This window comes from Geotrypetes seraphini, chromosome 11 (genome assembly GCF_902459505.1).
Source record: "Geotrypetes seraphini chromosome 11, aGeoSer1.1, whole genome shotgun sequence".
In the NCBI taxonomy this organism is placed as follows: domain Eukaryota; kingdom Metazoa; phylum Chordata; class Amphibia; order Gymnophiona; family Dermophiidae; genus Geotrypetes; species Geotrypetes seraphini.
This window is the reverse complement of record NC_047094.1, coordinates 48,625,356-48,651,568: the sequence shown is the minus strand read 5'-3', so window position 1 is coordinate 48,651,568 and position 26,213 is coordinate 48,625,356. Positions and strand designations below refer to the sequence as shown.

The following is a 26,213-nucleotide window of genomic DNA, read 5'->3' as shown; positions in this document are numbered from 1 at the left end:
TCCAGGAAAGAGACCGCTCCCCTGGATCTAGGGTCTGCCGGCTGAGATAGTAGGCCTGCATATTGCTCACTCCTGCTACATGTGCTGCTGATAGTGCTTCTAGATGGACTTCTGCCCATCGAAACAACAACTGGACCTCCATTTTCAGTGGAGAACTCTTGGTGTCCCCTGTCTGTTGACATATGCAACAGCGATAGCACTGTCCAAGACAACCATGACTACCTTGCCTTCCAGAGTGGTCTCCAAAGCTTGTAATGCTAAATGAATGGCTTGCAGCTCCAATCTATTGTCAGACTATTTCTTCTCAGTGTGCGACAATCAGCTCTGAACTGGATGACTTTTGCATTGACACCCTCCCCCCCATAAAGACTGGCATCTGTTGTCAGGATCACCCAAAAGGAGATGACTCTGGCTTGAGCCACCAACAAAAACTTTGACGTGCCCCTGCTGTCCAGGCCAGCAGCATCTGGAGGGAATACATCTGCAGAGATGAATAGGACAATAGCACATCCTGAAGAGGGTGTAGGTGCGCTTTTGACCAAGGAGCAACCTCTACCATCGACCCCAGCACCTGGAGATAGTACCAAACAGTGGGAGCTGGCATCACCAGGATCTCCAAAATCTGCCATCGTAGCTTCAGTTTGCAAGGCTCTAGAAGAAAAATATGGCCTTCCAACATATCAAAACAAATCCCCAAGTACTCTAAGGACTGCGATGGGTCCACATGGCTCTTCCAAAAATTGTTGATCCAACCCAGGTTCTGCAGAATTTAAACAACTTATGCTACTGCTTTGTCACCATCAGCCTTGGAAGGGGGGGGTCAGATCAACTGACTGTCCAAGTATGAATGCACCTGGATCCTGGCTTTGCGCAAGTGCACTGCTGTAATGACCATAACCTTGGTAAAGTGAGAGGTGCTGTTGCCAGATCAAATGGTAGTACTGAGAACTGGAAATGTCTCTTCAGCACATGGAATCTCAGGAACTTCCTGTGAGCCAGCAATATGGGTATATACAGTATTATGTGGGATTAATAGATTTGAGCATGTTAACAAATATTTTATAGCAATGTACTGGTTATCTATGGAGTTTCATGTAAATGATAAACTACTATTGTTGGTTTTTCTGAGTCTCTACAAAATAACACCCAAATATTTGCAAGACTGCTTGGTGCCTTATATACCTTCAAGATCCCTGTGTTCCTCAGCTCAATCTGGGTCGGTTGTTCCTACTAAGAAATAACTGCACTATGAATCTATAAGAAAAAGTGTGTTTTCATTTGTTGGACTATCAGAGTGGAATAGACTGCCAGTGTATCTTTGGGAACACAAAGATTTGCATCAATTTAAGAAAATGTTACATTTTATAATTTTTATTCATTTTACAACTTACATCAAGTGTATCAAGAAATAACATTTGAATTGAAAAAACATCACTTGTATTACTATTACTATTATTATCATCAACTGGCATTCATGAAAGTTAACCTCCCCTCCCATCCCTATCACATCAAAAATATTCATTTATATTATATTATACAATATACATTCTATTAATATATCAAAAAATTATCCCTCCCACCCATCCCTATTCCCTCAGTTGAAAAAACAACTTTTTTGTTTGATTAAATATGCCACTTAGAATACAGATTCAGATTGAAACATTGACTTTTGGTTTTACTGCTTTTACAGCATAATTTTTGAGATAGGTTTTGTGTTGCGATTTTGTTAAGTGTTTTATTAATACTTGTAATCTGCTTTGGATAAAAGTGGAATACAAATAATAAACTATAAACTATGCAAGTACGCCTTTGTCAAATCCAGTGAGGCTAGAAATTTCCTCAGTGCCACCAAAGCAGTGACCGACCGAACAGTCTCCATCCGGAATTGGGGCACTTTTGGTGCTGCATTAACTGATTTCAGAGCCAGGATTGGCTTCCAGACATCCAAGTCTATCTTGGGCATGATATAGCATATAGAGTATCTTCTCAAGGCCAATTTCTCAGTTGCGATGGATTCTACAGCTTGAATATCCAGGAGCCGTTTCACTGATCGCTTTTTCTGGCTGTCCGGTCAGAAAGTCCACAAATAAATCCAGCAGAGGACGATAGAATTCAAACTTGTAGCCATTTCGTATGATGTCCAACACCCAGTGGTTTCAGTAAATCCTTGCCCGTGTTTCCCAGTAAGCCGCAAACTTCCCTCCTATCTGCGGGAGCTTAGCTACTGGCCTGGCAGGGCATGAACCTGATGGCTGAGCTCTCCTGGAGTCAGTCTAAACCTTTTTGTTGAGAACCCTGAAATGAGCTCTGAGCAAAGGACCCCCACCGAGTACCGACGAAACCGTCGAGAACCACAAAAAACACCATGGCCCATCCCCCCGGGGAATGTAGTCTACTGCCTGGCAATGACTTAGGGTGACAATCTGCCACACTAGACATAAGATCATCCAACCCCTTGCCAAAGAGCATTCAGCCCTTGAAAGGCAGTCTATTCAAAGTACTTAACCTTGGAAGCAGAATTCCCCACCCATTGCCTGATCCAGAGCATTCTATGGGCAAAGATAGAATAAGCAGAGACTTGGTTCATGACCCTGAACATATCATAGAGAGCATCTGCTACCTAATCCACCCCTGAAAATAGCAACTGGGGTAGGCATCCTCCTCCAGCTGGCAGAGCCTGATGCAGTTTAGTGTGTCAGGCACATGCGACTAAAGATGCCGCTGTTACCACCTTCAGTCCCAGAACCAAGGCCTCAAATTGTCCTTTGAGGACTAAATCCACCTTCCAATCTTGCGCATCCTTTAGAATTACTCCACCTTTATAGGCAGAGAAGTACATTTAGTAACATGCAATACTAACAATCCACTATAGACGGAAAAAATAGCTCTTGGAAATCAGGAGCCAGCAGATACAACTTTGCCATAGTCCTGGCCACACACAAGGGATCTTCAGGAGTCTCCCAATGCTCTGTTAACATTACTGCAATGTCTGGATGTGAATGAAAAAAGGTTTTCTGAGGTTTAGAGCTGCTCATGACAGAATGCTGAGCAATGGAAGTCTGCAGAGGTTCAAGCTTCAATACCTGCAAAGACTCTGCGATGACTTCCAGTGCAGGCTGGCTAGACAGATTCCTTTAATGGTTGCCCTGTTAGCTGCAGACTGCACATCAGAGAAGAGAAGTCTGTGTCTCCTCCCAGGAAAAGCTACCCCAGGACTACTGGGGACATCTCGAGCACTACAAGCCTCTGATTTTGGATTTGAAAAACCTAAAAATAACAAAGACTTCTCAGAGCAAATCAGAAAGACACCTTCCAGCTTGTTTGCAGAAGGAAAATCCTGAAGGGAGACAGTACAGCCCACTGAGGAAGGAGGCAGAGCAGAAGAAAAAGTATGATTCCTTCTGCAAGGGCTCACAGTTGGGGAAAGTTAACATACTAGTCAGGACAAGTATGCCTTGTGCAAAAGAAATTAATTTCCAAAGTATACAGAGCCAACAAAAACACTGCTGTTTAAGTGCTATATTTGGCACTTAACTAGTTATGGTGAGCTCCATAAAGAAAGATCTTTCATGCTACCATTTTTATACAGTTACCTTGGCCAGTTAAGTGTTGAATATTGGCACTAAACTGGCCTAATACTGACTATGCCTAAAGAATGCCTCCAAAATAGCCAGTTTTGCATTGGGTGCTAACCAGAGATTTTTAGTGGTTTTATCCGGTTAAGTGCTGCTGAATTTAACCAGTTAGCCCTGAACAAGCAATTTAACCACCAGAAGCCATTTCTAGCCAGTTAAATCACTTCAAATATCGACCCTAGAAGCAATTCTAATTTGGGCATTCCCCTTTGATTTGCCAGTCCCAGGCAATAACAAAATCGCGGGATGGGTGACTTTCTTCAACCAAAAAAATAAAAAATGAAAGGACTGGAGGAAATTACCTAGTAATCATCCAAAACAAAATCTTAACTCTAGAGTGGAAATAAATAACAATTATCAATACATGATATTTGATACAAACGAAGGAAAAAGCCTCAGATATCACAGTGGCAAAAAGCCCAAGTCTAATGCAGGAAGTGAACAATAAAATCTAAACTCTACTCCTGCAATATCCTCACTGGCTGAAAAAACCTTCAGCACAAACTCTAAGTTTTTGATGTATTAGTTTTGCTTTACTATTGGGACATGTTTTGTGAATTAATTATGCTTCGAAAGAAGGTGTTTTCAGCCCTGTGATATCTGAGGCTTTTTCCTTCTTTTGTATCATGTTATTAACTTTCTTCAACTGCCTTTATGTGATCTTCCTAAACGCACCTTGTTTGGCTGTCCGTGCTGTGCTCTCATACACTGATCCCTTCACTGCTCCACAGATGAATGGAAACTGAAGCCAGGTGGCTGTAGACTTGAACTCCTTGAAAAGGTTGGAGAAGGAGATACGGATGACCTGGCTATCCTGAGGAAGAAAAAGAGGAGCAGGATTACTCAGCTGGGGAAAGAACATGAGAACTGATTGCAGGATCACAGAGCCTTGTCAGTCAGACCTAAGAGTTTCTCATCCATGCATGCCATGAAGGGGGGACAGTTGAGATCCAACAAGAACTGATGTTATATCAGTGTCTCAAAGGCAAACAAGGACTGGAAGAGACACCAATTGACCTGAACGGGTCCAGAGATAAGCAAGCATACTCCTAGCAGACAAGTCACAGAGTAGTCTCCAAAAATTGCCTATTAAAATCTCTTTTTGTTGCCAGTGTATTTTGGGATTTGAAATTCTTTTCACCTTCAATAATATTCTGGATTATGATTTTTATTTTAATTAACTTTCTCTTAAATCATAAATAAAAATAAGCTCTTTTGTAAAGGATTTTTCAAGAATGTTACAGTTATGCTATGAGAGCGCTGAAAGTGTGAAATAGAGACCTCTGAAGTGCCACCGAGAGCCTCATGAGCAGAGATAAATATTGCATCATTCAGTGCAACAAATGTCTGACAAAGTATGGGTAGTTTTCATAACTGCATGGGCAAGTACAAAGACCAGGGGTACTTTTACATGTACTTTCCCACTGAAAGCTCCCCAAGGAAAAATTACCCACAGAGATTTCAACTAGCTCTTTCAATGCGTATGGTTTTGAAAAATTCAAAGCTACACGTGTTATTGCCTCCTCAGGCCTAATCCTGCTCTAGGATTACATCCACAACACTGCAGGTAAAAGTTCACCATACACAAGCTAAGCAGTTTTCAAAGCAGCCTATTTATATAGGCAAATGGCTTTTTGAAAACTGCCCTCAGTAAATATCAGTGATGGCACTAGCAGAATGTCATGGACCAAGCATTAATCTTGAGTTCTTCCTTTTTCCTATGAACCCCCTAACTTGGAAATGGACTGTGCCTTGACCCTCCCAAAGCTGATGTTGTACTGACTAGTCAGCCTTGTATTTTTCATCTCTTAAGATGTCCTGAGGAACCCAAGAAGAACTGCAACATAATTTTCAAAAGACAATCTCCAACAGTATGGCAAGCATTTTCTAAATAAAATTGCAAACAGTAACCCCATCGCTACTACAGACCTGCTCCCAATTCACCACACACATGAATTCAAAGTACCATGTTGCACCCAACCAGGCCCTCACATCACAGAGTACCACATTACTCTCACACACCTCAGTGGTCACATCCAGGTGGACAACGAAGTGCTTGCCTGGGATGGGCCTGAAGAGCAGATATAGATAACGACCAGTCAGTCCCAGGGATTGAGAGCCAGTCTTGGGCAGCTGAATATAGTTACTGGCAGGAATGGATCCCCGGATACGATAGACTGTACTCTTCAGCCTCTTGTCCTGTAGAAAGCAAATGCACAGTGAAAAAGACAAAGGGATCATATTCAATGGCACTTTTCTCTGGGTAGACTGGCTCCTACCTAGATAAGTACTATTCAACTTGGCAAGAAACTGATTTTCAGCAGCATTATCCAGATAAGAGTGGTAGGCCGAGTTAGAAGTTATCTGGGTACCTTCAATATTTACTGCAGATACCCAGATGATGATAGTAAAATAGCCACTTTATATTCAGATATGCAGTGGCAGTATCCAGGTATAGCTCAGCACTAAATATCCGGGTATACAAATAAAAGCTGACTGCAATGTTTAAATATGGGGGAAAGGTTCCAATCCACCCCCATCATAATACAGTACCACGCGTTCCAGGGGCACCATGCAAATACCTGCATGGTGCATCCAGTCAGCCGAACAAGGTAAATCTGATTCTCTGACAGGTTCCATTTTTTCATGAATTAACAGTATACTTAATCTCTGTCTCTCTTTGCCAGTTTTGGGGCACAGACCATAGAAGTCTGCTTGGCAGCAGTCCTATTTCCCAACTACTGATGCTGCTGTTGAAGTATACTTCAGCTTTGATCCTGACCTGTTTTTGCCAGTTATGGGACCCAAACCATAGAAGTCTGTCTGGCATTGGTCATACTTTCCAACCTCTGAAACTGCCATCAAAAATCACTCCAATTATGAGAACATTTCAGTTTAGAGTGAACATTCACAGCTCCTAGACCAATTGTAGATTCATCTTGTGACATCACAAAACAACTGGCCAGTTTTTCTATAGTTAGGCCTTAAGATCGGCAATAGAAAAGCCTTGATTTTTGCCCTCCTCACACACAATAGCTCCTTTCTGCCATCACAGTCTGGCATCTCTCTCTCTCTTTACTTCCCAGTCCCCATGGCCCACCAACTTCACTGGCTTGCTTTTATGTTCTTATGTGCTGAAACAAGCTGCCTCCTGCCGACTGATACAAGGGCTTCCTTTTATTACATTTATTTATTCATTCAATTTTCTATACTGCTCTCCCAGGGGAGCTCAGAACGGTTTATATGAATTTATTCAGGTACTCAAGCATTTTTCCCTGTCTGTGCTGGTGGGTTCACAATCTAATGTACCTGGGCAATGGGGTACCAAGTGGCCTGCTCAGGGTCACAAGGGACAATGTAGGTCTGAACTTACAATCACAGGGTTCTGAGGCTGTAGTTATAATCTCTGAACCACACTCTCGGACATCGTATGGTATAAAATAGCCAGGCCACCATTGTCTGATAGAGATGGCAAACATAGTTAACAAAGTATGGTGATACATAAAATGACAAAACATGGTATGGTGCAGGCTTACTGTATGGTTCCAGAAAAAGGAGGACGGATTGAGGCATCCAGGTTTTACTTGTACTGAAAGCAATGGAAGTAATGACAGATACAGACATCTGGGCTTAACTTCTATTGAAAGCAATGGAAGTAAAGACAGGATGTCTCATTCCCTCCTCCTTTTTCTGGAGCCATATGGTAACCCTAGTATGGTGAGACATAACATGGTGAGCGTAGAATGGCAGAACACAGCACGGCAGGCACAGTATTACAAGCATGACTGACAAAGTGAAACATGACATGGCAAAAATAGTAAGACAAGTGTGCATAGCATGGAAAACATGGTACAGAAAACTTTGAGCAGCAAACATGGTATGAGAGATTGCAGTATGGCAACTATAGTATTGTAAATATGGTATTTAGTAAAGCATAGTCTAGTGCCTCCTCTGATGCCACTTCCTGTGTATGTCTGTGTTTATGTTTATTTTGAACTTAATAAACTGCCTTTCTTTTAACAAATCAAAGCGGTATACAATCCAAATAAAAGAACACCAAATATGTAAGCCGCTGGTCATCTCTTCCCTAGGCAAAGTTTTCATTTGCCAGGGTTTAAAAAAACAGGTTTTCAAGGCAGTCTTGAATTTGGGGTATGATGGTTCAAGCTGCAGGTATGAAGGAAGGGAGTTCCAGAATTGTGGACCCAGAAAGAAGGTTGCACTGTTTCTGGTGGTATTCAGCTGGGAGACAGATGGAATGACCAGTCAGAGTTCAGCAGAGAATGCAAGAAATCGGAGGAGGGAGGAGTTAGATGAAAATAGAAATAATGAATGAGGTGATTAAATTTGCTGGCACAAAGTTGTTCAAATTTGTTAAACCACAAGAGGGTTGTAAAAAATTGCAAGAAGATCTTTTTTTTTTTAAATATTCTTTATTCATTTTTTCATCTAACAACAAGTGCAACAAATATTAACAGTTAAACTTATACAATATCACTTGAGTATCTATTCTTAGTAATTTCACAATTAAAAATAAAAATAAATCCCTCCCAACTCTATTCTTACACATGAGATTACATATATACAGTGGTACCTTGGATTACGAGCATAATCCGTTCCAGGAGCATGCTCGTAATCCAAAATGCTCGTTTATCAAAGCGAGTTTCCCCATAGGAAATAATGGAAACTTGCTTTGATACGTTTCCCCCCCCCCCCCCGAGGTCAGGGCGCTGCTCCCCCTCCCCATTCGCAAAGTCCCCCCCCCCCCGCGCATGCTCAAAGCCGGCAGAGACTGGGAAGAAGATCTTCAAGCGGCACCGGCACTTGTGGGCTGCATGCCGGTGCCAAAGGGGGGGTGAGTTAAAGTTGGTCGGGCGGGGGGTTCCTGTTCTCGCGGGGGGGTGCCGATTCGAGCGGGAGGGGGCCCTTTGCGAGCAGTGGGGAGCATTGCCGGTTATCGGGGGTGCTCGCTAATCGAGTCAACACTTGGTTTGCGAGACACGTTTTGCAAGAATGTTTTGCTCGTCTTGCAAAACACTCACAAACTGGGTTACTCGCAAACCGAGGTTTGACTGTATATTGTTCTTTATTAATCCAACCCATCAATTTATAATTAAACTTCCTCCCACCCCCCTTCCCTGTACAATTATATCAGCTTGGGAAAAATGATTATTCATTTATTACAATATTCTATTAATGGTCTCCAAACCTCCTGAAATTTATTAAAATTTCCTTTCTGCAACGCTAACATTCTTTCCATCTTATACATATGACACAGTGAATTCCACCAAAAACTGTAATTTAATCTATTCCAGTTTTTCCAATTAAACGTAATCCGCTGAATGGCAACTCCTGTCATAATAAGTAATAATTTATTATTATTTGCAGAAATTTGACTTTTTTTCCTCATTGACATTCCAAATAAAATAGTATCATAGGATAGAGCCACAGGATTTTCTAACAAACAATTTATTTGGCCCCAAATCGATCTCCAAAAAGCCAAAATGAATGGACAGTAGAATAATAAATGATCTAAAGTCCTTGCTTCGAGATGACAATGCCAACATTTATTAGACTTAGAGCTATCTAACTTTTGTAAACGAACAGGGGTCCAGAAAGTTCGGTGTTACAGAAAAAAACAAGTTTGGCTCATAGATGCTGACATTGTACAACTCATCCTCCAAGACCAAATTCGTGGCCAAATGTTGAGACACAATAATTTGATGCTTAATCTCAATGCTCCAAATGTCCCTAAGGCCAGTTTTTGGTTTTTTATTCATAAATCCAGATATCAATTTATACCATTGTGCAGCCTGGTGTCCCAGGAAGTCCACCTGAAAGCACAAGAACTCTAAACTATATTGGTTATTAAGATTTTTCCATTCCTGCTTCAGTTGCAACCATCTAAAACTTTGTGATTTATTAAGAAGATCTTACAAGACTGGGCATCCAAACAGAAGATATTTAATGTGGGTAAGTGCAAAGTGATGAATGTAGGGAAGAGGAATCCAAACTATAGCTACATGATGCAAGGTTTCATGTTAGAAGTTAACACCCAGGAAAACGATTTAGATATCGTCATTGATGATACACTTAAACCTGCTCAGTGTTCAACAACAAAGAAAGCAAATTGAATGTATGGAATTATTAAGAAAGGAACGAAGAACAAAAATTGGATTATTATAATGCCTTTGTATCACTTCTTTACCTCAAATATTGTGTGTAGTTTTGGTCACTACATCTCAAAAGGATAGGGCAGAATTAGAAAAAAGTACTGATAAGGGCAATGAAAATGATAAAAGGGGTAGGACAACTTCCGCTAAAAAGGCTAGGTCTCTTCAGCTTGTAAAAGAGACAGTTGAGGGGAGATATGAAAGAGGTCTATAAAATACTGAGTGGAGTGGAATGGGTAGAAGTGAATTGTCTGTTTACTCTTTCCAAAAATGCAAGGACAAGGTGGCACACAATGAAGCCACTAAGTAGTAAACAAATTGGAGGAAATATTTCTTCACTCAAAATGTAATTAAATCCTAGAATTTATCGCCACAGAATGTGGTAAATACAGTTCACTTAGTAGGGTTTTAAAAAAGGTTTGGACAAGGTCCTACAAGAAAAGACCACAAGCAATTTTTAAGATGGACATGGGGAAATCCAATGATTATTTCTGGGATAAGAAGCATAAAATCTGGTTTTACTCTTTTGCGATCTTGCCAGGTACTTATGATCCGGATTGGCCACTATTGGAGATAGGATACTGGGCTTGATGGCCCTTTGGTCTGACCTGGTATGGCAATGCTTATGTTCTTATGGCTTCCCCTTGGCCACAACCGAGCTGTCATAGACGGTTCATAGTCTTAAGCGCGAGAGACAAACGCCCGCTGACAAACGAGCGCCAACAATTCAGCGCAAGACTTCAGCACGCTGCAGGAAAACCTTCTTTTAAAGGGCTCCAATGGGGGTGTTGGTGGGGAAACCCCCCCCCCACACACACACTTTACTTAATAGGGATCGTGCTGGTGTTGGGGGGAGGCTTGGGGGGGTTGTAACCCCACATTATACTGGAAACTTAACTTTTTCCCTATTTTTTAGGGAAAAAGTTAAGTTTTCAGTATAATGTGGGGGGTTATACCCCCCACGCCCCCCCAACACGGCAGTGCAATCCCTATTAAGTAGAGTGGGGGGGGGCTCCCCCCACACCCTTGTCAGAGCCCTTTAAAAGAAGGTCTTCCTGTGGTGCGCTGAAGTCTTGCTCTGAATTGTTGGCGCTCGTTTGTCGGCGCGCGTTTGTCTTGCGCGCTTTTGTCCCATCACCATCATAGACATCTTAAGAAGGGCCATCTGGGCTCTTTGTCCTCTTTTCACACTCAGCTGAGCCCTGACAGAAATGCCCCAAGTCACCCAGACATTTCTTTCCATTCTCATGCAGTCGAGAAAAATTCTGACAAGATGTAGCACCTTTTCCGAAAAGGGAGCCCATGTTAAATCACAAGATAAAATCCAAGTTTTCAAAAACATCACATGGGAATTAAGACAAAGTACCCCTGATGGCTGTACTGACTATAAGTGTTACACCAAGGATCTAAATACACAATTAAAAACAAGATCCCTAGGTTACACAAAGAAATTCCATCATGTTGTTTTAAAAGGAGCCTTAAACCAGACTACTCAAGCTGGCACAAATGGCTCCCTCTCTATGAAGCCCAGGTGAAAGAGGCTGTCAAGGGTCACACTGGTGGCTCTTTTTTTTTTTACCCATATTAATCTATCAGGGATTGTGTCATAGTGGCAGCTTCTCCTCTTAAAGGGCAGTGGCGAGAGGCAATCTAAGACTGCAATAGCAGCTCAATCCCTCAGTAACCTGGCACCATGAAGTTAACCCAGGCCATAGTAATAGCTCCTTCTGTCTAGAGCCAAGCAACAAGCTGCGGCAGGTGCCAAGTATTGGCGCCAACTTCTTCCCCTCACAAAGCCATAAAGCTGCTGGTATTTAGTGAACAGGATTCTCAAGGGTTGCTGAATGAGATAAATTTGCTCTGCAACAGAGATGAAAGGCAGTGACCTGATCTTGAAATGGGCGCCTTACCAGAAATTATAAATAATTGAAACCTGCTATGCTGTTTCTTAGGTAGTAACGGAGCTGCTCCAAACAGATAGGAGGATTGAGTGAAATCTAGGATGTGGTACAGGAGGTAAACCACTAGCATTCCTTTGAGACTGGAAAAACAGCTGCCAGCAAAATGCCACAAGGACCTCAGTCTCTCCTGCATAGTCAAACAGGTCAAATGCAGGCTACCAAATCATCTTCAGCCCCTTGTGAATATGCCATTAGCTGAATGTCATCTACCTGACTGTTTAAAACAAGAAATACCTTGCAATCAGGCTAACCTTAAAAAAAAAAAAAAAATACACTACTTGGATTCAAACAAGTTTGAAAATTATCAGCCAATCTCAAACCTATCATTCCTAGGCAAGATCATTGAAAAAGCTATACAAGTACAGCTGTCCAGTATTCCAGAGACCAAATATCCTGGACCCATTCCAGTCAGGATTCACACCCACTTCAGTACTCTGATAATACTCCTAAGTCCAGCTGATGAACTGTAATTAAGAGGTATGGAGCTTGCAACAAGACATACATTATTAGAAGAGACTTCAATGTGTACCGTATACCCTAGAAAAAAGAGTTGCTTACCCGTAACAGGTGTTCTCCGTAGACAGCAGGGGAATGCAGCCACACTTGATGGTGAAGTCTCTGACTGAGCCTACTTTTAAGCCTGCTTTTAAGCTTACTGAGTATGTGCAGGAGCCCTGGTCCTCGAGCCTCCCTCCCCTCGTCAGTTTTGTCTCTAGCAATAGAGATGAGGGGATTGTGGGCGGGAAAGTGTAGCTGGATTTCCCTGCTATGGAGAACACCCATTACAAGTAAGGAACTCTGCTTTCTCCGGAGACAGGCAGGGGTTATGCAGCCCCACTTGATGGTGTGTCCCAAGCTGAAAAAGCATACAGGAGGTGGAAACAGTCTATAATGTAAAGAGGTTACGTAAGACTGATTGGCCAAAGCGAACATCTTGAGCAAAACTTTGGTCTAAGCAGTAGTGTTTGGGAAAAGAATGTACCAATGACCCATAGATAGCTGCTTTGCAAATATCCTGGATTGGGATGGACTTCAAGTTGGCTATTGAAGTTGATGTAGCTCGCAATTTATGTACCCCCAAATGGAAGAGGGGGACTGAATATGAGCTCTGGTGTAGCAAAAATGGATACAACAAGTAATCCAAGATGAAATGGCTCTCTTTGTCGCTGGTTGTCCACAGATAGGATTGTAGGAAATCAATAATTGAGAAGATTTCCGGAGATGAGAAGTTGCTTTGAGGTAAAAAAGCAATACTCTTCTGCAATCCAAGGAATGAAGTCTTTTCTCTGCCTCAGAGGCGTGTGGAGGTGGAAAAAAGGAAGGCAAAGAGATGGTTTGGTTGAGATGGAAATCTGAAACCATCTTGGGAAGAAACTTAGGGTGAGTTCATAGCTGCACTTTGTTTGGAAAAAATTGTAAGTACAAATAATAAGTGACTAAGCTGCTACTACAACTTATAGTAACATAGTAACATAGTAGATGACGGCAGATAAAGACCCGAATGGTCCATCCAGTCTGCCCAACCTGATTCAATTTAAATTTTTTTTTTTTTTTTTCTTCTTAGCTATTTCTGGGCGAGAATCCAAAGCTTTTCCCGGTACTGTGCTTGGGTTCCAACTGCCGAAATCTCTGTTAAGACTTACTCCAGCCCATCTACACCCTCCCAGCCATTGAAGCCCTCCCCTGCCCATCCTCCTCCAAACGGCCATGCACAGACACAGACCGTACAAGTCTGCCCAGTAACTGGCCTAGTTCAATCTTTAATATTATTTTCTGATTCTAAATCTTCTGTGTTCATCCCACGCTTCTTTGAACTCAGTCACAGTTTTACTCTCCACCACCTCTCTCGGGAGCGCATTCCAGGCATCCACCACCCTCTCCGTAAAGTAGAATTTCCTAACATTGCCCCTGAATCTACCACCCCTCAACCTCAAATTATGTCCTCTGATTTTACCATTTTCCTTTCTCTGGAAAATATTTTGTTCTACGTTAATACCCTTTAAACTTTAAACTATGAAGAAAGGTAGACTTTCTGTCTCAGGCAAGCAGTAAAATCAGATGCTTGTTTCTTTGGGTTGCCAGTAGTACCTCCCCCAAAAAAGGTAGGCTGATATCTCAACCTTCACAGCTCCACGCACTCTGACCCTCAGGACCAACTTGGGGCCCCACAGCCTGTGCCCAAGACCCAAATAAAATCTGGGGTGAGCCTTGTTACAAAGGAAACAGTCCCCAAGCTTACTTAACTGTTAAAACAGGCTGACTAGACAGGTACTCTGAATCAGAGAAGCCTACCAGCGACAGACTTCTTCGCCAACAGTTTGTCTTCTTGCAGTCGGGTTGTCTCAGGAGCACTGGGAATCTCTACAGCATCAAAAGCTTCAAACTCCAGGAACACCACCACCCCCCAAAAAAATTAAAAATAAAACAAAAAAAGAGAGCAGAGCAGAGACTTTTTGAACATGCTTGCAGAAGGAAAAAACTGAGGAGCTGCAGCACAGCCCTTTGGGGAAGGAGGCGGAGCTGAGAAACCGTTTAGTTTTTCTGACTTGATATAAACCATTTAGTTTTTTGTAAATGGTATAAAAAAGTTTTTAAAAATAAAATGATTGATACCTTCTGTAAGGAACATGTAGTTCAAGTGTGACTACCGAGCTGTTCAGAACCTCTACACCCGTTGTACTTGAATGCCTTGTTTTTAACTGTTAACCTACGGAATAATTACATTCTCTAAAGGAGAATCTGTAACACGTGATGCATCAACTTGTCAGTTAACTGGATAGTAAAGTTCACATAGAAAAGGGAAAATAGAGCAACTGAAGAGCGTGCTGCTGGAAGTACAAGCTCAATATAAATCTACAAAGTACAAGCCAAGCTGAAGAAAATAATGTGTTTTTGAATACCACACCTTGAGCTGTTTTTGAATAGACGATAGAGAAGTTCAGTGAATAAAAAAAGCACTGAAACATTCAGAGGTCTGACAGTAAAAATCTGGCTGGACAGTCAGTCCATCCTATCCAGCCAGACTTTTTCCCCTTTTTTATCTGTGGAAAACAATGTTATTGAATAAAGCCACTGAGTGCATCCTCCTTGTAGAATCCAAACAACAAAAATTACATATGTTATATGGCCTGCTCCAGGTGGTGAAAAGCAACCCAGACCAAGGTTAGCTACCTCTATAGGGGTAATCCACTAACAAGTAGAAAACTCTAGTCAGAACTAATCCATCAGTTAGTGATACAGCATATGTCGCTATGAAACAACACATCTTTGCTGGATTTCCTTGCTGGGCAGATATGTAGCAATATCTTACCATGACAGCAGTTACATCTCCTTCCTTGGTTGATCTCTTCCACTCCTCTACTTTGACATGTTTGAAAACATTTACAAATGGGTGCTGCCACACTACCAAGAAAAAAAAGTCACAGAATCATTCATTTGTAGAACAAGTACAAAAGAACTAATACAGGCAGATATCATATGGTATAAAAAAGCGACAACAGGTTCAACTGTATCTCCAGTAGGCATTAGAGTTCATGCCACCTAGTCAGTGTTGGATGATTTGAATCTAGACACTTTAGAAGTGATAGGGAGATTCCTGTGTCTAACCAAAGCACAAGGAACAAGACAGATGATCAATCTGTGCCCAAGTAGTGTAGGGTGAAATTATGAGCACTCTCATGCACAGAAAGTGGGGGTAAGAGAGGAGTAAGGAGATCATTGCTATATATGGCTAATGCAGGGGGTGTGAATTACAGGGCAGCATGTATTTGAGACTCACAACTGGACCATATCTAAACAATATAGAGAGGGTGTATCAAAAGATCATAGCTTTGACCACGCCCATTTGCTAAAGGGAATTATGGACTGGACCAGGGGTGGGCAACTCCGGTCAGGTTTTCAGGATTTCCCCAATGAATATGCATGAGATCTATTTGCATGCACTGCTTTCAATGCATATTCATTACCCGAAATACCCGACTGGATTCCGGCCCTCGAGGTCAGGAGTTGCCCATCCCTGGACTAAACCATTCTCAAGCACAGCTAGCCAAACAACACAAAGATGTGGGCAAAAAGGCTGCAGACCAGGGGTGTCCAACCTATTAGCTTCCCTGGGCCGCACTGGCTGAAAAAAATGTTTCTGGGGCCACACAAACGCTGCAGCAAGACAGAGGAGGGAGCCGGAAAGACGGTAAATACCCAGGGGTAGCAGAGGAACACTGCATCGCCCTCGACCGGGGCCACACAAAATACTTCACAGGGCCACAGGCCGCAGATTGGACACCTGCTGCAGACAGTTTTTGCCATAACAATATTGTACATGATGGCAGATAAAGACCAGCATGGTGTATCCAGTTTGCCCAGAAAGGTGGCCAGGGATGCACATGCCACTCCATGCAGGTTACTCCCCTCTTTGGGGGTTTTTGTTTGTTTTGTTTATTTGTGTGAATCTCTGGGCTGACAATCAGGGAAGCCTGGTTCAAATTCCACTGCTGCTCATTTTGATCTTGAGCAAATCACTTAACCTTTCATTGCTTCAGGATTGTAAGCCCTCTGGGAACAGGGAAAATTCTTAGAGTATCCAAATGTAGCTCATCTTACTGGAAAAGGCATGAGCTAAATCCAAATAAATAAGTATTTCTACTTAAAGTAAAAATAACGTATTACTTTCATTCTCTCCTTTTCCCATATAAAGAATCCTCTGTATATTACCCAAGCCCTATTGAATTCCTTCCCCATTTTTATCCCCACCACTTCTAGACGAAGAGTATTCTAGAAATCTACCACCCTCTCAGTGGAAAAGTAAAATAGTATATGATGGCAAAAAGACGCATCCCATCTATCCAGTTTGCCCAAAACGACAAACTCATAGCATGTGATAGGAAGCAATATCACTAGGGTGGCAAGTCAATCACAGTTAACTCTGTGATTAATGCTTTAATTATTAAACATCTCTTCTGCTCTTTTCCACTCTCAAACCCTGTACTCGGTGTGATCTGGCATCTTGCATCCCACCTGCAATTCAACATCCGGTCTACCTTAAAAGTGACCTTCTGTTGGTCCCTAGTAGTAGCAGAAGTAGTGCCGCACATAGGCTGGCTGGCTGTGGCTTGGTCAAAGGTGATAGGCTTGAGAGAAAGCTTTAGAGCAGTGTCCCACAAACTTTCTCGAGCTGCGGCACATTAAAGGTAGCGACTGCAGCTCGAGGCACCCAGAAGTGCTAGGGCGTCGCTGTGATGATGTCACGTGCATGTGTGATGTCATCACATTGACAACTGCGCATGAGTGAAGGCCCTTCAGATGGGCCCCGAGATGCCAGTGGGGGTGTCAGCAGGGAAGAGGGCTGGAGAGGAGAGGCGCTAGCGCCAGCTAATTGCCTACAGGACATGCCTCTCACCACGAAAGGCACATCCTGTAGGCAGTCAGCCAGCACCGGCGCCTCTCCTCTCCAGTGTGCCACAGCACACCTGAAATCTCAGGAGGCACAGTTTGCGATACACTGCTTTAGAGGAAGCAGCATATGTGTAATACTTCTGCTGCTGAGGATCAACAGAAGCTGATCTTTAAGGTAGACCAGCAAAAGGGGGGGGGGGAGGAAATTGAGAGGAGACAGATGCTAAACCCTGGGTGGAGGGAAGGGACTAAGCTACAGACCAAACAACAGAACAGGAGGGGCTAGGCAATGAGCTCCAACAGCCACAAGATGAGCTCACCACCAAGTCTGTGTTGCTGCTAATGGGGGGATGGGAGAGATGTTGGACAATGGGAGGCAGTGAGGAAAGAAAGATAGAGAGATAATGAATACTATGAAAGAGAGGAGAGGGAGGGAACGAAGAAAGAAGGGAGAGAGATATTAGATATTAGATCAGGCAGGAGTGGGAGGGAGATGATCAGTCCTTTAGGGAAAGGAAAGGGATAGGATTTCATACAAAGTACTACTTTTCTGTGGTTACAATTAAAGCAGTTTACATGTTATATATACAGGTACTTATTATACTGTATATTGCCTGCTGTTTCTTTTCAGTTTTACCTCTTTCAGCCTGGGCATACTGAAGATATGGAGGCTCTCTCTATAGGGAGTACTGAGGAAAATATTCATTTATTCGTATGCATTTATTTATGTAGGATTTAACTCACACTTTTTCAGGAGCAAGTTACAGTATATTTAGATCTAGAATAACTGTTATCAGGTATTGCCCAGGTATCACCGTTCAGCCTTTGCTTCCGTAATGCCCAGGAATCCCAAATCACTCTTACCCAGGAAGTGGTGTGGATCGAGAGTCACTCTAGTCTGTACCAGATAGTACAAGGGGGATCTCGGGTCACTCTGTATCTGGACAGTGCTATGAAATTTCGGGATCACTTTTGTGATGCTGCAACTCTGAAGGTCCTAGGTCCTTTAGTGCCAGAACCAGGAAGTATATAGATGGTGGGTTAGAACAATGCCAGGGGTTTGGGGGTCACTCTGTACTTGTATCAAGGAATCTACAGTCACTCCGCTTGGCAATACTTTGCCGGCAAGACGGAATTTATGGTCACTACCTAGGACTAAGAAATCTAAGTCTACTTTGCTGCTTCAATACCTTTAGCCATGGCTCCAAGATGCTCCTTCCAAGGATGCAGGGACCCCAGTCCGCCAGCGCTCCCGCTACCCTTCAAGCAGAGAATCAGAAACAAATCCTCCCGCCCCCTGCGCCGCCACCAACCGTCACGGCACGTTCTGCGTCATCACGTCCAAGAACGGTCGTTAAGGCGCACAGATTGCGTTGAGTTGCCTTCCGCCTTAGGTTTGGGAATGGTGTACAAACTGCCTGTGTGTCGGCTCGTATTACTTTCCAATTTCATTTCTTGAGGATAACAATATGATAGTATTTTTTGATAATAAATAAATCCACCCCACCCCCATTTCACTGGTGTCTTTACGTTTCTACATTAGCATTTCTGTTTCCTTATTTGCTGGTTAAAAGGACCACTTCCGCCACACTTTAAGGTGCGGAGAAGATGAACAACGTAATCTAGATCCTGACATCCGTGTGTGTTTACAGACTGGCAATATAACCCCAAACACAAAAGGTTTAGGTTATATAAACTTGCTAGGATGTAATATTAATGGTTTAATGTATGCTACTTATATTTTATCTAATTTCTATTTTAAAAAACTTTTCTGTACTCTGATCATTAGTAAAGTGTTTTTGTTTTTTTTAAATTGTGTGTAGACTTTAAAGAAATACTGGTATTTTTCAGCCGCTTTGTCGGAAGTGTGATTTGTCAGGTGAACCACAGATTGGCAAGGCTTAGCCGGGCTGCCAGTGTAAATTAGTTCTGGTGCCCCATAAAAACAGAGAACTGGTGATGTTGATCATTGATGAATTCCTCATGGAAATGGAGCAGTCACTAATTGGCATGAATCGTTTCTGGTCGTTTACACACAAAGCAGAGAGCCTTAAGAGCTGGAGCTGCTTACACTAAGATGGGAGCAGTAGCATATGGTGGATCTCCAGAACTCAGGGGGGCCACTGTATACATTTGTACCTCCATATCCCAAAAGTTTGGGTGGTGCTGCAGGAAGTAAAATCATAAGAGCCACAAGCTTCTGCAACAGAAGAACAGCCTTGCAGAGCCTTTATTGCACTGCTGTCCTCCAAGTTGTTGCTCTGAAGTGGCTTGCATTGGTTCTGTTCCTTCAGTACTGCTTTCATGCTTGCACCTTTGAGGGAGAGAATTGGCTCCCCCTCCATCTGGCACTAGACAGCAGCCACATGGTTTTGAATTTTGCAGAAGTCTATGTACTGCACAATTACACAGACCATGAGGGAGAATGAAGAGATAAGAAATGAATGTCTATCAAATCTAGATCTTGTGCCAGCAGCATGGCCTCATGCTGCCTATGTGCCCTTTACAATCCCTGGAAGTGGAGAACAAATAATGAAATTGAGGGAAGAATATTGCAGAAATTCAATACCTACGTGGCATGCACTCATTGGTAACCTGTTAAAAAGTTATTTACTGTGGGGCCGATTTTCAGACTGTAGGAGGTAGCCCAGCTACTTCCCAGTCAGCAGCAAAACTAGAAATTCAATCCTTTGGCCATAGCCAGCAACTGGTATTGAATTTCCACTATTTTCAGTCACGTTTGACATAGCTGGCTGGCCAAGTCAATATTCATGGGGACTGGCTAAGCCATAGTGGCCAAAGATAGACCTGCTATTTAGGTGGGTCTATCTAGCTGCTAAATTTAGCCAGTTAACCAATGAATATTGGCATTGACTAACTATGTTGTGCGACACAACCGGTGACCAGGATATTCAGTGGGAGATAGCCGGCTACCTCCCACTGAATATTAACAGTTAGCCAGCTTAGCACTATTTAACCTTCTAGGAGACATTCGTTACTAGTTAATTAGCGCTGAATAGTAGACGATGCTTGAATTCTGTAAATTTTTAAATGTCATTACTATCCCCCCCCCCCCCTTTTTTACAAAAGCACAAAACCAGTTTTTAGCGCAGATCGGTGTGCCTCAACCATTAAATTAAACAGCTAGATTTGACCATGAACAAATTTTCTGTACTTTATGTTGCTTAGGTCTCACAGGAACAAATGTATTTTGGCACACTAGGGATAGAAAGAGTATTTGTATATAAGACGTAAACCATTTTGGTTGTACCACAGAAAGGCAATGTATCAAGAATCTCACAAACAAAATCGACAATGTTGTCTTCATCCTGTATCCTAAATTCAACAGATTCAGATAAGTTTAGAGGCATAACAATTTTAGGTGTTGCTTTGAAAGACGTGATTAAAAGAGCAAGATCAACAAACATACAAACAAAACAGTAACAATAACACAAATGGGTTTTCCGTGTTCCCATATACGAAGAGCATCTATTTAGTATCCCATTCAAGCACCGATACTAACTTCATTTTCTAGAGTAATGGACACACCTAGCCACTCAGGTTTTCAGGATTCCCGCAATAAATATGTATGTGAGAGAACTACTGTCTTAGGGGCCTGGAAAGAAGTATTGGAACACATTTCTGGGTTATTCTGTGAGAAATTAAGCTCTGGTTTACAGAGACAAAAAAGCTTTATGTTGACATGTTTGGCATTTCCAACACATTTCAACCATTATGCTTGAAGACTAAGGCCTCCTTTTTCAAAACTGCAATAGCAGTTTCTAGCGCAGGGAGCTGCGCTGAATGGCCCGCACTGCTCCCGACGCTCGAGTTCCTATGAGCGTCAGGAGCAGCGCGGGCCATTCAGTGCAGCTACCCGCGCTAGAAACTGCTATCGTAGTTTCGTAAAAGAGGGGGTAAAACTTGTGAGCAGCAATGTTTTTTTTATAGTAATTTTATAACAGGGAGTCTTGGTTAATAGGGCAAGAAGGTGCCTATTTTATAGAAACACATTAGATGCCTATAGCACTCATTTTCAAAAGAGAAAACCATCTCAAAAGTGGCACAAAGAGACAGATGGATGTTTTCCTGTGGAAAAAATGTCTAAGCTTGTTTTGTTTGTTTTATTTATAACCCGCTTTTCCCAAAGCAGCTCACAATGTAAACATACATAATAAAAATACATGTAAAAACACAAAATAAGCGACTAGCGCTTACACAAAAGCAAATGCCTTAATGCCCATATTTCATATTACAATATAAATGTCTCTTCAATAATTTCTTAACCCCATCAAGATTACATTGCTTTCTAATGTACAAGGATAGTAGATTCCATTCCTAGGATCCCCTACAGGAAAATATAGTTATGCGTGAGGTATTCAGTCTCAGCTCCCTTACAGATGGCACACACAAATCACCATGATGGACAGAGCGCAATTTTGATAAAGGGACATAAGCCTGAATAGTACCCACCAAACTTGCAGGAGCCAAACCAAACACAAGTATACCATCACAAGCAGTCTGAAATATATACGATCTAACGTCAACCAGTATAGCTTTACGTAATATTCTGTGACATGTTCAGTTCTTTCCAAGCAAAAGAGAGTTCTAACCACTGAATTTTGGGCAACCTGTAAAGCACTCAACAGGTTGAGATTTATGAAGCTCAGATTTGAGAGTTTTCTCCACAGTTCATCTAGATCACAAAGAGGCATATTGGGGCCATGCTTGGGTGGCCAGAATTTAGACATTTTCCCGGGATAATGGAATAAGATTAAAATTTCTAGAGTAAAAATTGGGATGTTTTAAGTAGACCTGTTCAATCATGACTAAGGCCCAGATGCACTAAAGTTAGTGATCATCACTAAACTTATTTTGAAGCTTTAGTGATGATCGCATTTGCCGAACCGATGCACAAAACGGCTCAACGCATGTTTTTCTCCTCGATTGCCCATTTTCCGATCCGGTCATGCAAATTAGTTAAAACCCCATGCAAACTAGCTAATTGATTGATGCACTAACATCGCTTGGCTATGCACAAAATTAAAGCAAGGGTTTTAGCAATCCAAAAAACTTGACAGGTTTAAACCTAGTTACTGACAGGTTTGCTTTTTTTTCAATGACACAGATATTTTGCATATGTTATGCAAAATATCTGTCCCATTAAAAAAAAATGATAAAGACCCCCCTGCTGATGACAGCCTTCCCCGATGACCCCTGATGAACGTGGCACCGGGAATCCACCCCCCTGCGCTAGTAAAATTCAGCAGGAGGGATGCCCATTCCCTCCTACCATGCCGCCCCCTTCCCTGCACAAGAAAAAAATGGCAGGAGAGATACCCATTCCCTCTTGCCATGCCGACTACTCCCCCTGCAGCAGCGAAACAGCAAGAGGGATGCCCACTCCCTCCTACCACCAAAGGCCCACCCCTGTACCAGGTGCCTCCCAAATATTCCCTATCCCCCCCTCAAAATAAATCAGGAGGGATGCCCACTCACTCCTCCTGCCACTGGAGGTCCCCCAAAATATCCCATCCGCTGAACCCCCCCAATACTTTTCAAGGACATTAGGAGCAGGAAGGATGCTCAGTTACTCCTGTTCTGAGGTCTGCCTGTCCAAAATGGCAGGCCCTCTCCTCCCCAGTGCATCGTCATGCACGAGGAGGAGCCTAAGGCCCTGATTAGCTCAGATACCTCCTAAGGGGAGGAGCATTAGGCATCTGAGCCAATCAGGGCCTTAGACTCTTCTCTCTGTATCCTGGGATAAAAGGAGGAGGAGTCTAAGGTCCTGATTGGCTGGACTGAGCCAATCAAGGCCTTAGACACCTCCTCCTTGTAAGTTTGAATTGTATTTGGAAACGGATGGAAAGCCAGTGAAGTGACTTTAGGAGAGGGGTAACATGAGAATAGCGGCTTTCACAGAATATGAGTCGTGCAGCTGAATTCTGGACAGATTGGAGGAGAGTGAGATGTCCAACCCAGATACAAGAGTTGTGAGGAAAAGATGTCAGCCATACTGCAGAGGGCAATCCAAAGCAAATTTTATTTTGTCAGCAGCATAAATGAAAGAGTCATCATGAAGTAAGTGAGGCAGTACAAGGGGAAGTAAGTGAGGCAGTACAAGGGGAAAACGTGAACATTCAAAACATATCTTCAAAAACAGAAAAGGATGGTATGAACTAATATACCCTTCTTTTTCCTAAAATATATTCCTCTTCCCTACTTCTATGTCTACCCTATCCCATCCTCATATATTTCTTTCCTTATTCCCTAAACTGCTGTCATTCATGTATGATAGTTCTTCAGATTTCTTGCCATCACAGCATCTTTGCAGGAGCTTGAATGTTAATATTTCATTCCTAAATGAATCTTGGCCTCCTGCTCAGTGTCTAGCAGGTGGTGGCTCAGAATGATGGATCGCCAAAGCCAACCTGCTGTTGCATATTTTTAATTTCCTGCAGTACTTCTTCATTCTGGAGCTTTAACTTTGCAGGGAAGAAAAAGACACAAAGATCAGTCCCAGATACATTGCTAATTAGGAACTTTGAACCTTTCTAATAGAAACAAGTGATACACAGTAGATCAGACTAGACTTCTTACTTCAGTAAATCTATATCATATGAATTGGATTTGCCAATCCCAGTGAAGAAGAATGTACTGAAGAAAGCTGCTAAACCTACTCTACTCAGTAAGACTGTACTGCAATAAACTGATTTATATGAAAGAAATATAGCCAGTCTGTCTAATACCCCATATGTCAGACAAGGCTATGCAGTTCAGCACAACTATACTATCCAGAGCAGATTAATCAATCACTGACACTGTATTGCAGAAAGCTCTGCTGCAGTCACAGTCAGTGAGACTCTACCAAAGACTGGCAACTTCTGTCATCCCCAGGCACTACTGGTGCTACCTACTCCCATCCCTACCTCAAGAAAGGTCAGACATAACATATCTGCAATTGGCTCTTGTATTTCATCCCCCAACACAATGAAAGCTGCAGAAGTGGTAGATAGGCTCATACTGCCAAGAATTTCCTTAGCTCCAGGCACATCATTGAAACTATGAAAATCTGCTTCTTTGATAGGCTGCATAATCATACTATTTAACAGAATAGGTAATGGGTTGCTATAGTCCAGATCCACCATAACTTGTTGCAATTATTGGAACATTACTGCTCTGTAGAATATTGCCACAATAAATGCATGCCACTATCAGACTATTAGAGTCTGTACATCCTTATCTCCCCAAATCATATACAAGAAAGAGAAATTACTAGTTTGGAGAAAGATACTTCAGAACTCCTCTGATCCTACCTAGAAAGTATTTCATTATGGGTCCTTCTGTCCCTCAATTCTAAGGTTTTTCTTATACACAAACATATTCTGGCTCCCATCTTTCCATCATATTTATCAAACTTTTACATCCACATTTTGGAGAAAACAGCAAGAGGTCAATATTTAGCCACAGGTTCAATGTTCAATTTAAAATGTCTAAATAGTGCCATTGAAAGACATTTCAAGCTATACCTGCTATCTGTGCAGACCACCTAGACATACCATGCTGGCTGCCTAGATTGTCTTCATACCCAAATATTGAGCGCTGGTATCAAGTTACCAACAAGCAATGAATATCCATATATTGATCTCAATTCTAACATCTTGAGCTTGGCATCTAATCTCATATGGGCACAACTCACTTTAACAAGTATTTAAAGGAGACTTGGATAGGATACTATTAAAGATTGTAAGTGCATCACTTGCTTTCAACAGTCTGGAAGGAAAACCAGAGAATATGACATCAGATAAATTCTTGCTAGAGTACCATAAATGTCAGTTCATTTCTAACTTTTCCTTTGGTACTTAACCTTATTTTCTTTCATTTTTGTCCACTGTGGATCATACGCCGGTCTTCTTGCCAGTACTGCATAGCAAAACTAAATCACAATTTCAAGTGTGATTTCTAACTTTTGTGAAAATGCAGATACTACCATTTATCCTGAAAGAATGTATCAACTATTATAATAGATGTTAATTAACTGTACCTGACAGAAATTACCAACCTTTGTTAAGTACTTGTAGGACTGCTCTGCTTCCAGCTGCCTCCCAGTCTGAAAATAACAGAAGAAACCAATGACAACCATCAGACAATCATTGTTAATTATATCTTTCCTGGTGTAAGAAAGACAAGGTTACAATAGGAACAGCAGCCACCATATGTTCTGATATTCATAGCATGCATCTTGCACAGGCAGTCAGAGCAGAGAATAGTGTGCTGATTATGTTATGTTAATCAGGTTTTCTATTCCGCCTTTACCTATTCAGTTCAAGGTCGGATTACATTACAAGAGGTTACCCTGGAAGTTACAATGGACAGTTTAACATGGAATTCAATAGGGTTGCTAGTACAGGTAGATCATTACAAGCATCAATACAGTTAGGTCTTAGTTACAAATTCATAGTTACAAATACAAGTAGGTCATAGCCGTCTGCTTTCTGGTACCCCAGTAAAGGAACAAATTGTCATGCTAGCATCCAAAAGTGGAACAGACTGTTGTACTGGAGTCTGAGTGGAAGAAACAGACAAAGCCCCTTTTACTCTTGGGTTGTTTGGGGGTTTTTTTACAGTCAGATATCTCAGAGCCCCAAAATCTGGTGAAAAACAGGCACCAGTGGCCAGAGCCACTCTGTGCGTCTCAGATCTCACAGGAATAGCAGACTGAGGATACCTTTTCCCGACATTGCGTTTGCGTTTCGCAAATCCACCATCCGCGCCCAGTTTAGGCGCCTCAGATGCAGTAATCACAACTGCGGTGAAATGAAAGGGCATTAGGGCCTCTCAGGAGGAGGGAAGCACGGGATCTGCTCACGTCTTACCCCCCTCATGGCCCGCTGTGCACGGGATAAACGTCTGCAAATCCAGCCGCCATCCGCCGCTTCTAAGGCATGAATCCACATCATCCTGTCCTGAAGTGGCCATCTGTGAAGTTTGGAACAAAAACGAAGCTTCTAAGACCAAAAAATATACTTTTAAACTGGATATTTCAGATCTTC

At 42.2% G+C, this 26,213-nt stretch overlaps 2 protein-coding genes across 9 annotated transcripts in view; both read right to left on the bottom strand.

The window, feature by feature from the left end:
• The window catches only part of WDR90 (WD repeat domain 90), a 247,472-nt gene extending 229,011 nt beyond the window's left edge, over window positions 1-18,461 (bottom strand). For both annotated transcript variants that reach the window (XM_033914400.1, XM_033914401.1), the window contains exons 1-4: window positions 18,351-18,461; window positions 15,080-15,171; window positions 5,658-5,834; window positions 4,311-4,449 (exon numbers count right to left, since the gene is read on the bottom strand). In XM_033914400.1, coding sequence (XP_033770291.1) covers window positions 4,311-4,449; window positions 5,658-5,834; window positions 15,080-15,171; window positions 18,351-18,360 — 418 coding nt within the window. In that variant the 5' untranslated portion in view covers window positions 18,361-18,461. The remainder of the gene's footprint in view (window positions 1-4,310; window positions 4,450-5,657; window positions 5,835-15,079; window positions 15,172-18,350) is intronic.
• A 4,723-nt stretch (window positions 18,462-23,184) lies between these two features.
• Window positions 23,185-26,213, bottom strand: part of CFAP70 (cilia and flagella associated protein 70) — a 201,122-nt gene continuing 198,093 nt past the window's right edge. For all 7 annotated transcript variants that reach the window (XM_033914698.1, XM_033914699.1, XM_033914701.1 and 4 more), the window contains 2 exons: window positions 25,223-25,270; window positions 23,185-23,645 (listed from right to left, as the gene is read on the bottom strand). In XM_033914698.1, coding sequence (XP_033770589.1) covers window positions 23,565-23,645; window positions 25,223-25,270 — 129 coding nt within the window. In that variant the 3' untranslated portion in view covers window positions 23,185-23,564. The remainder of the gene's footprint in view (window positions 23,646-25,222; window positions 25,271-26,213) is intronic.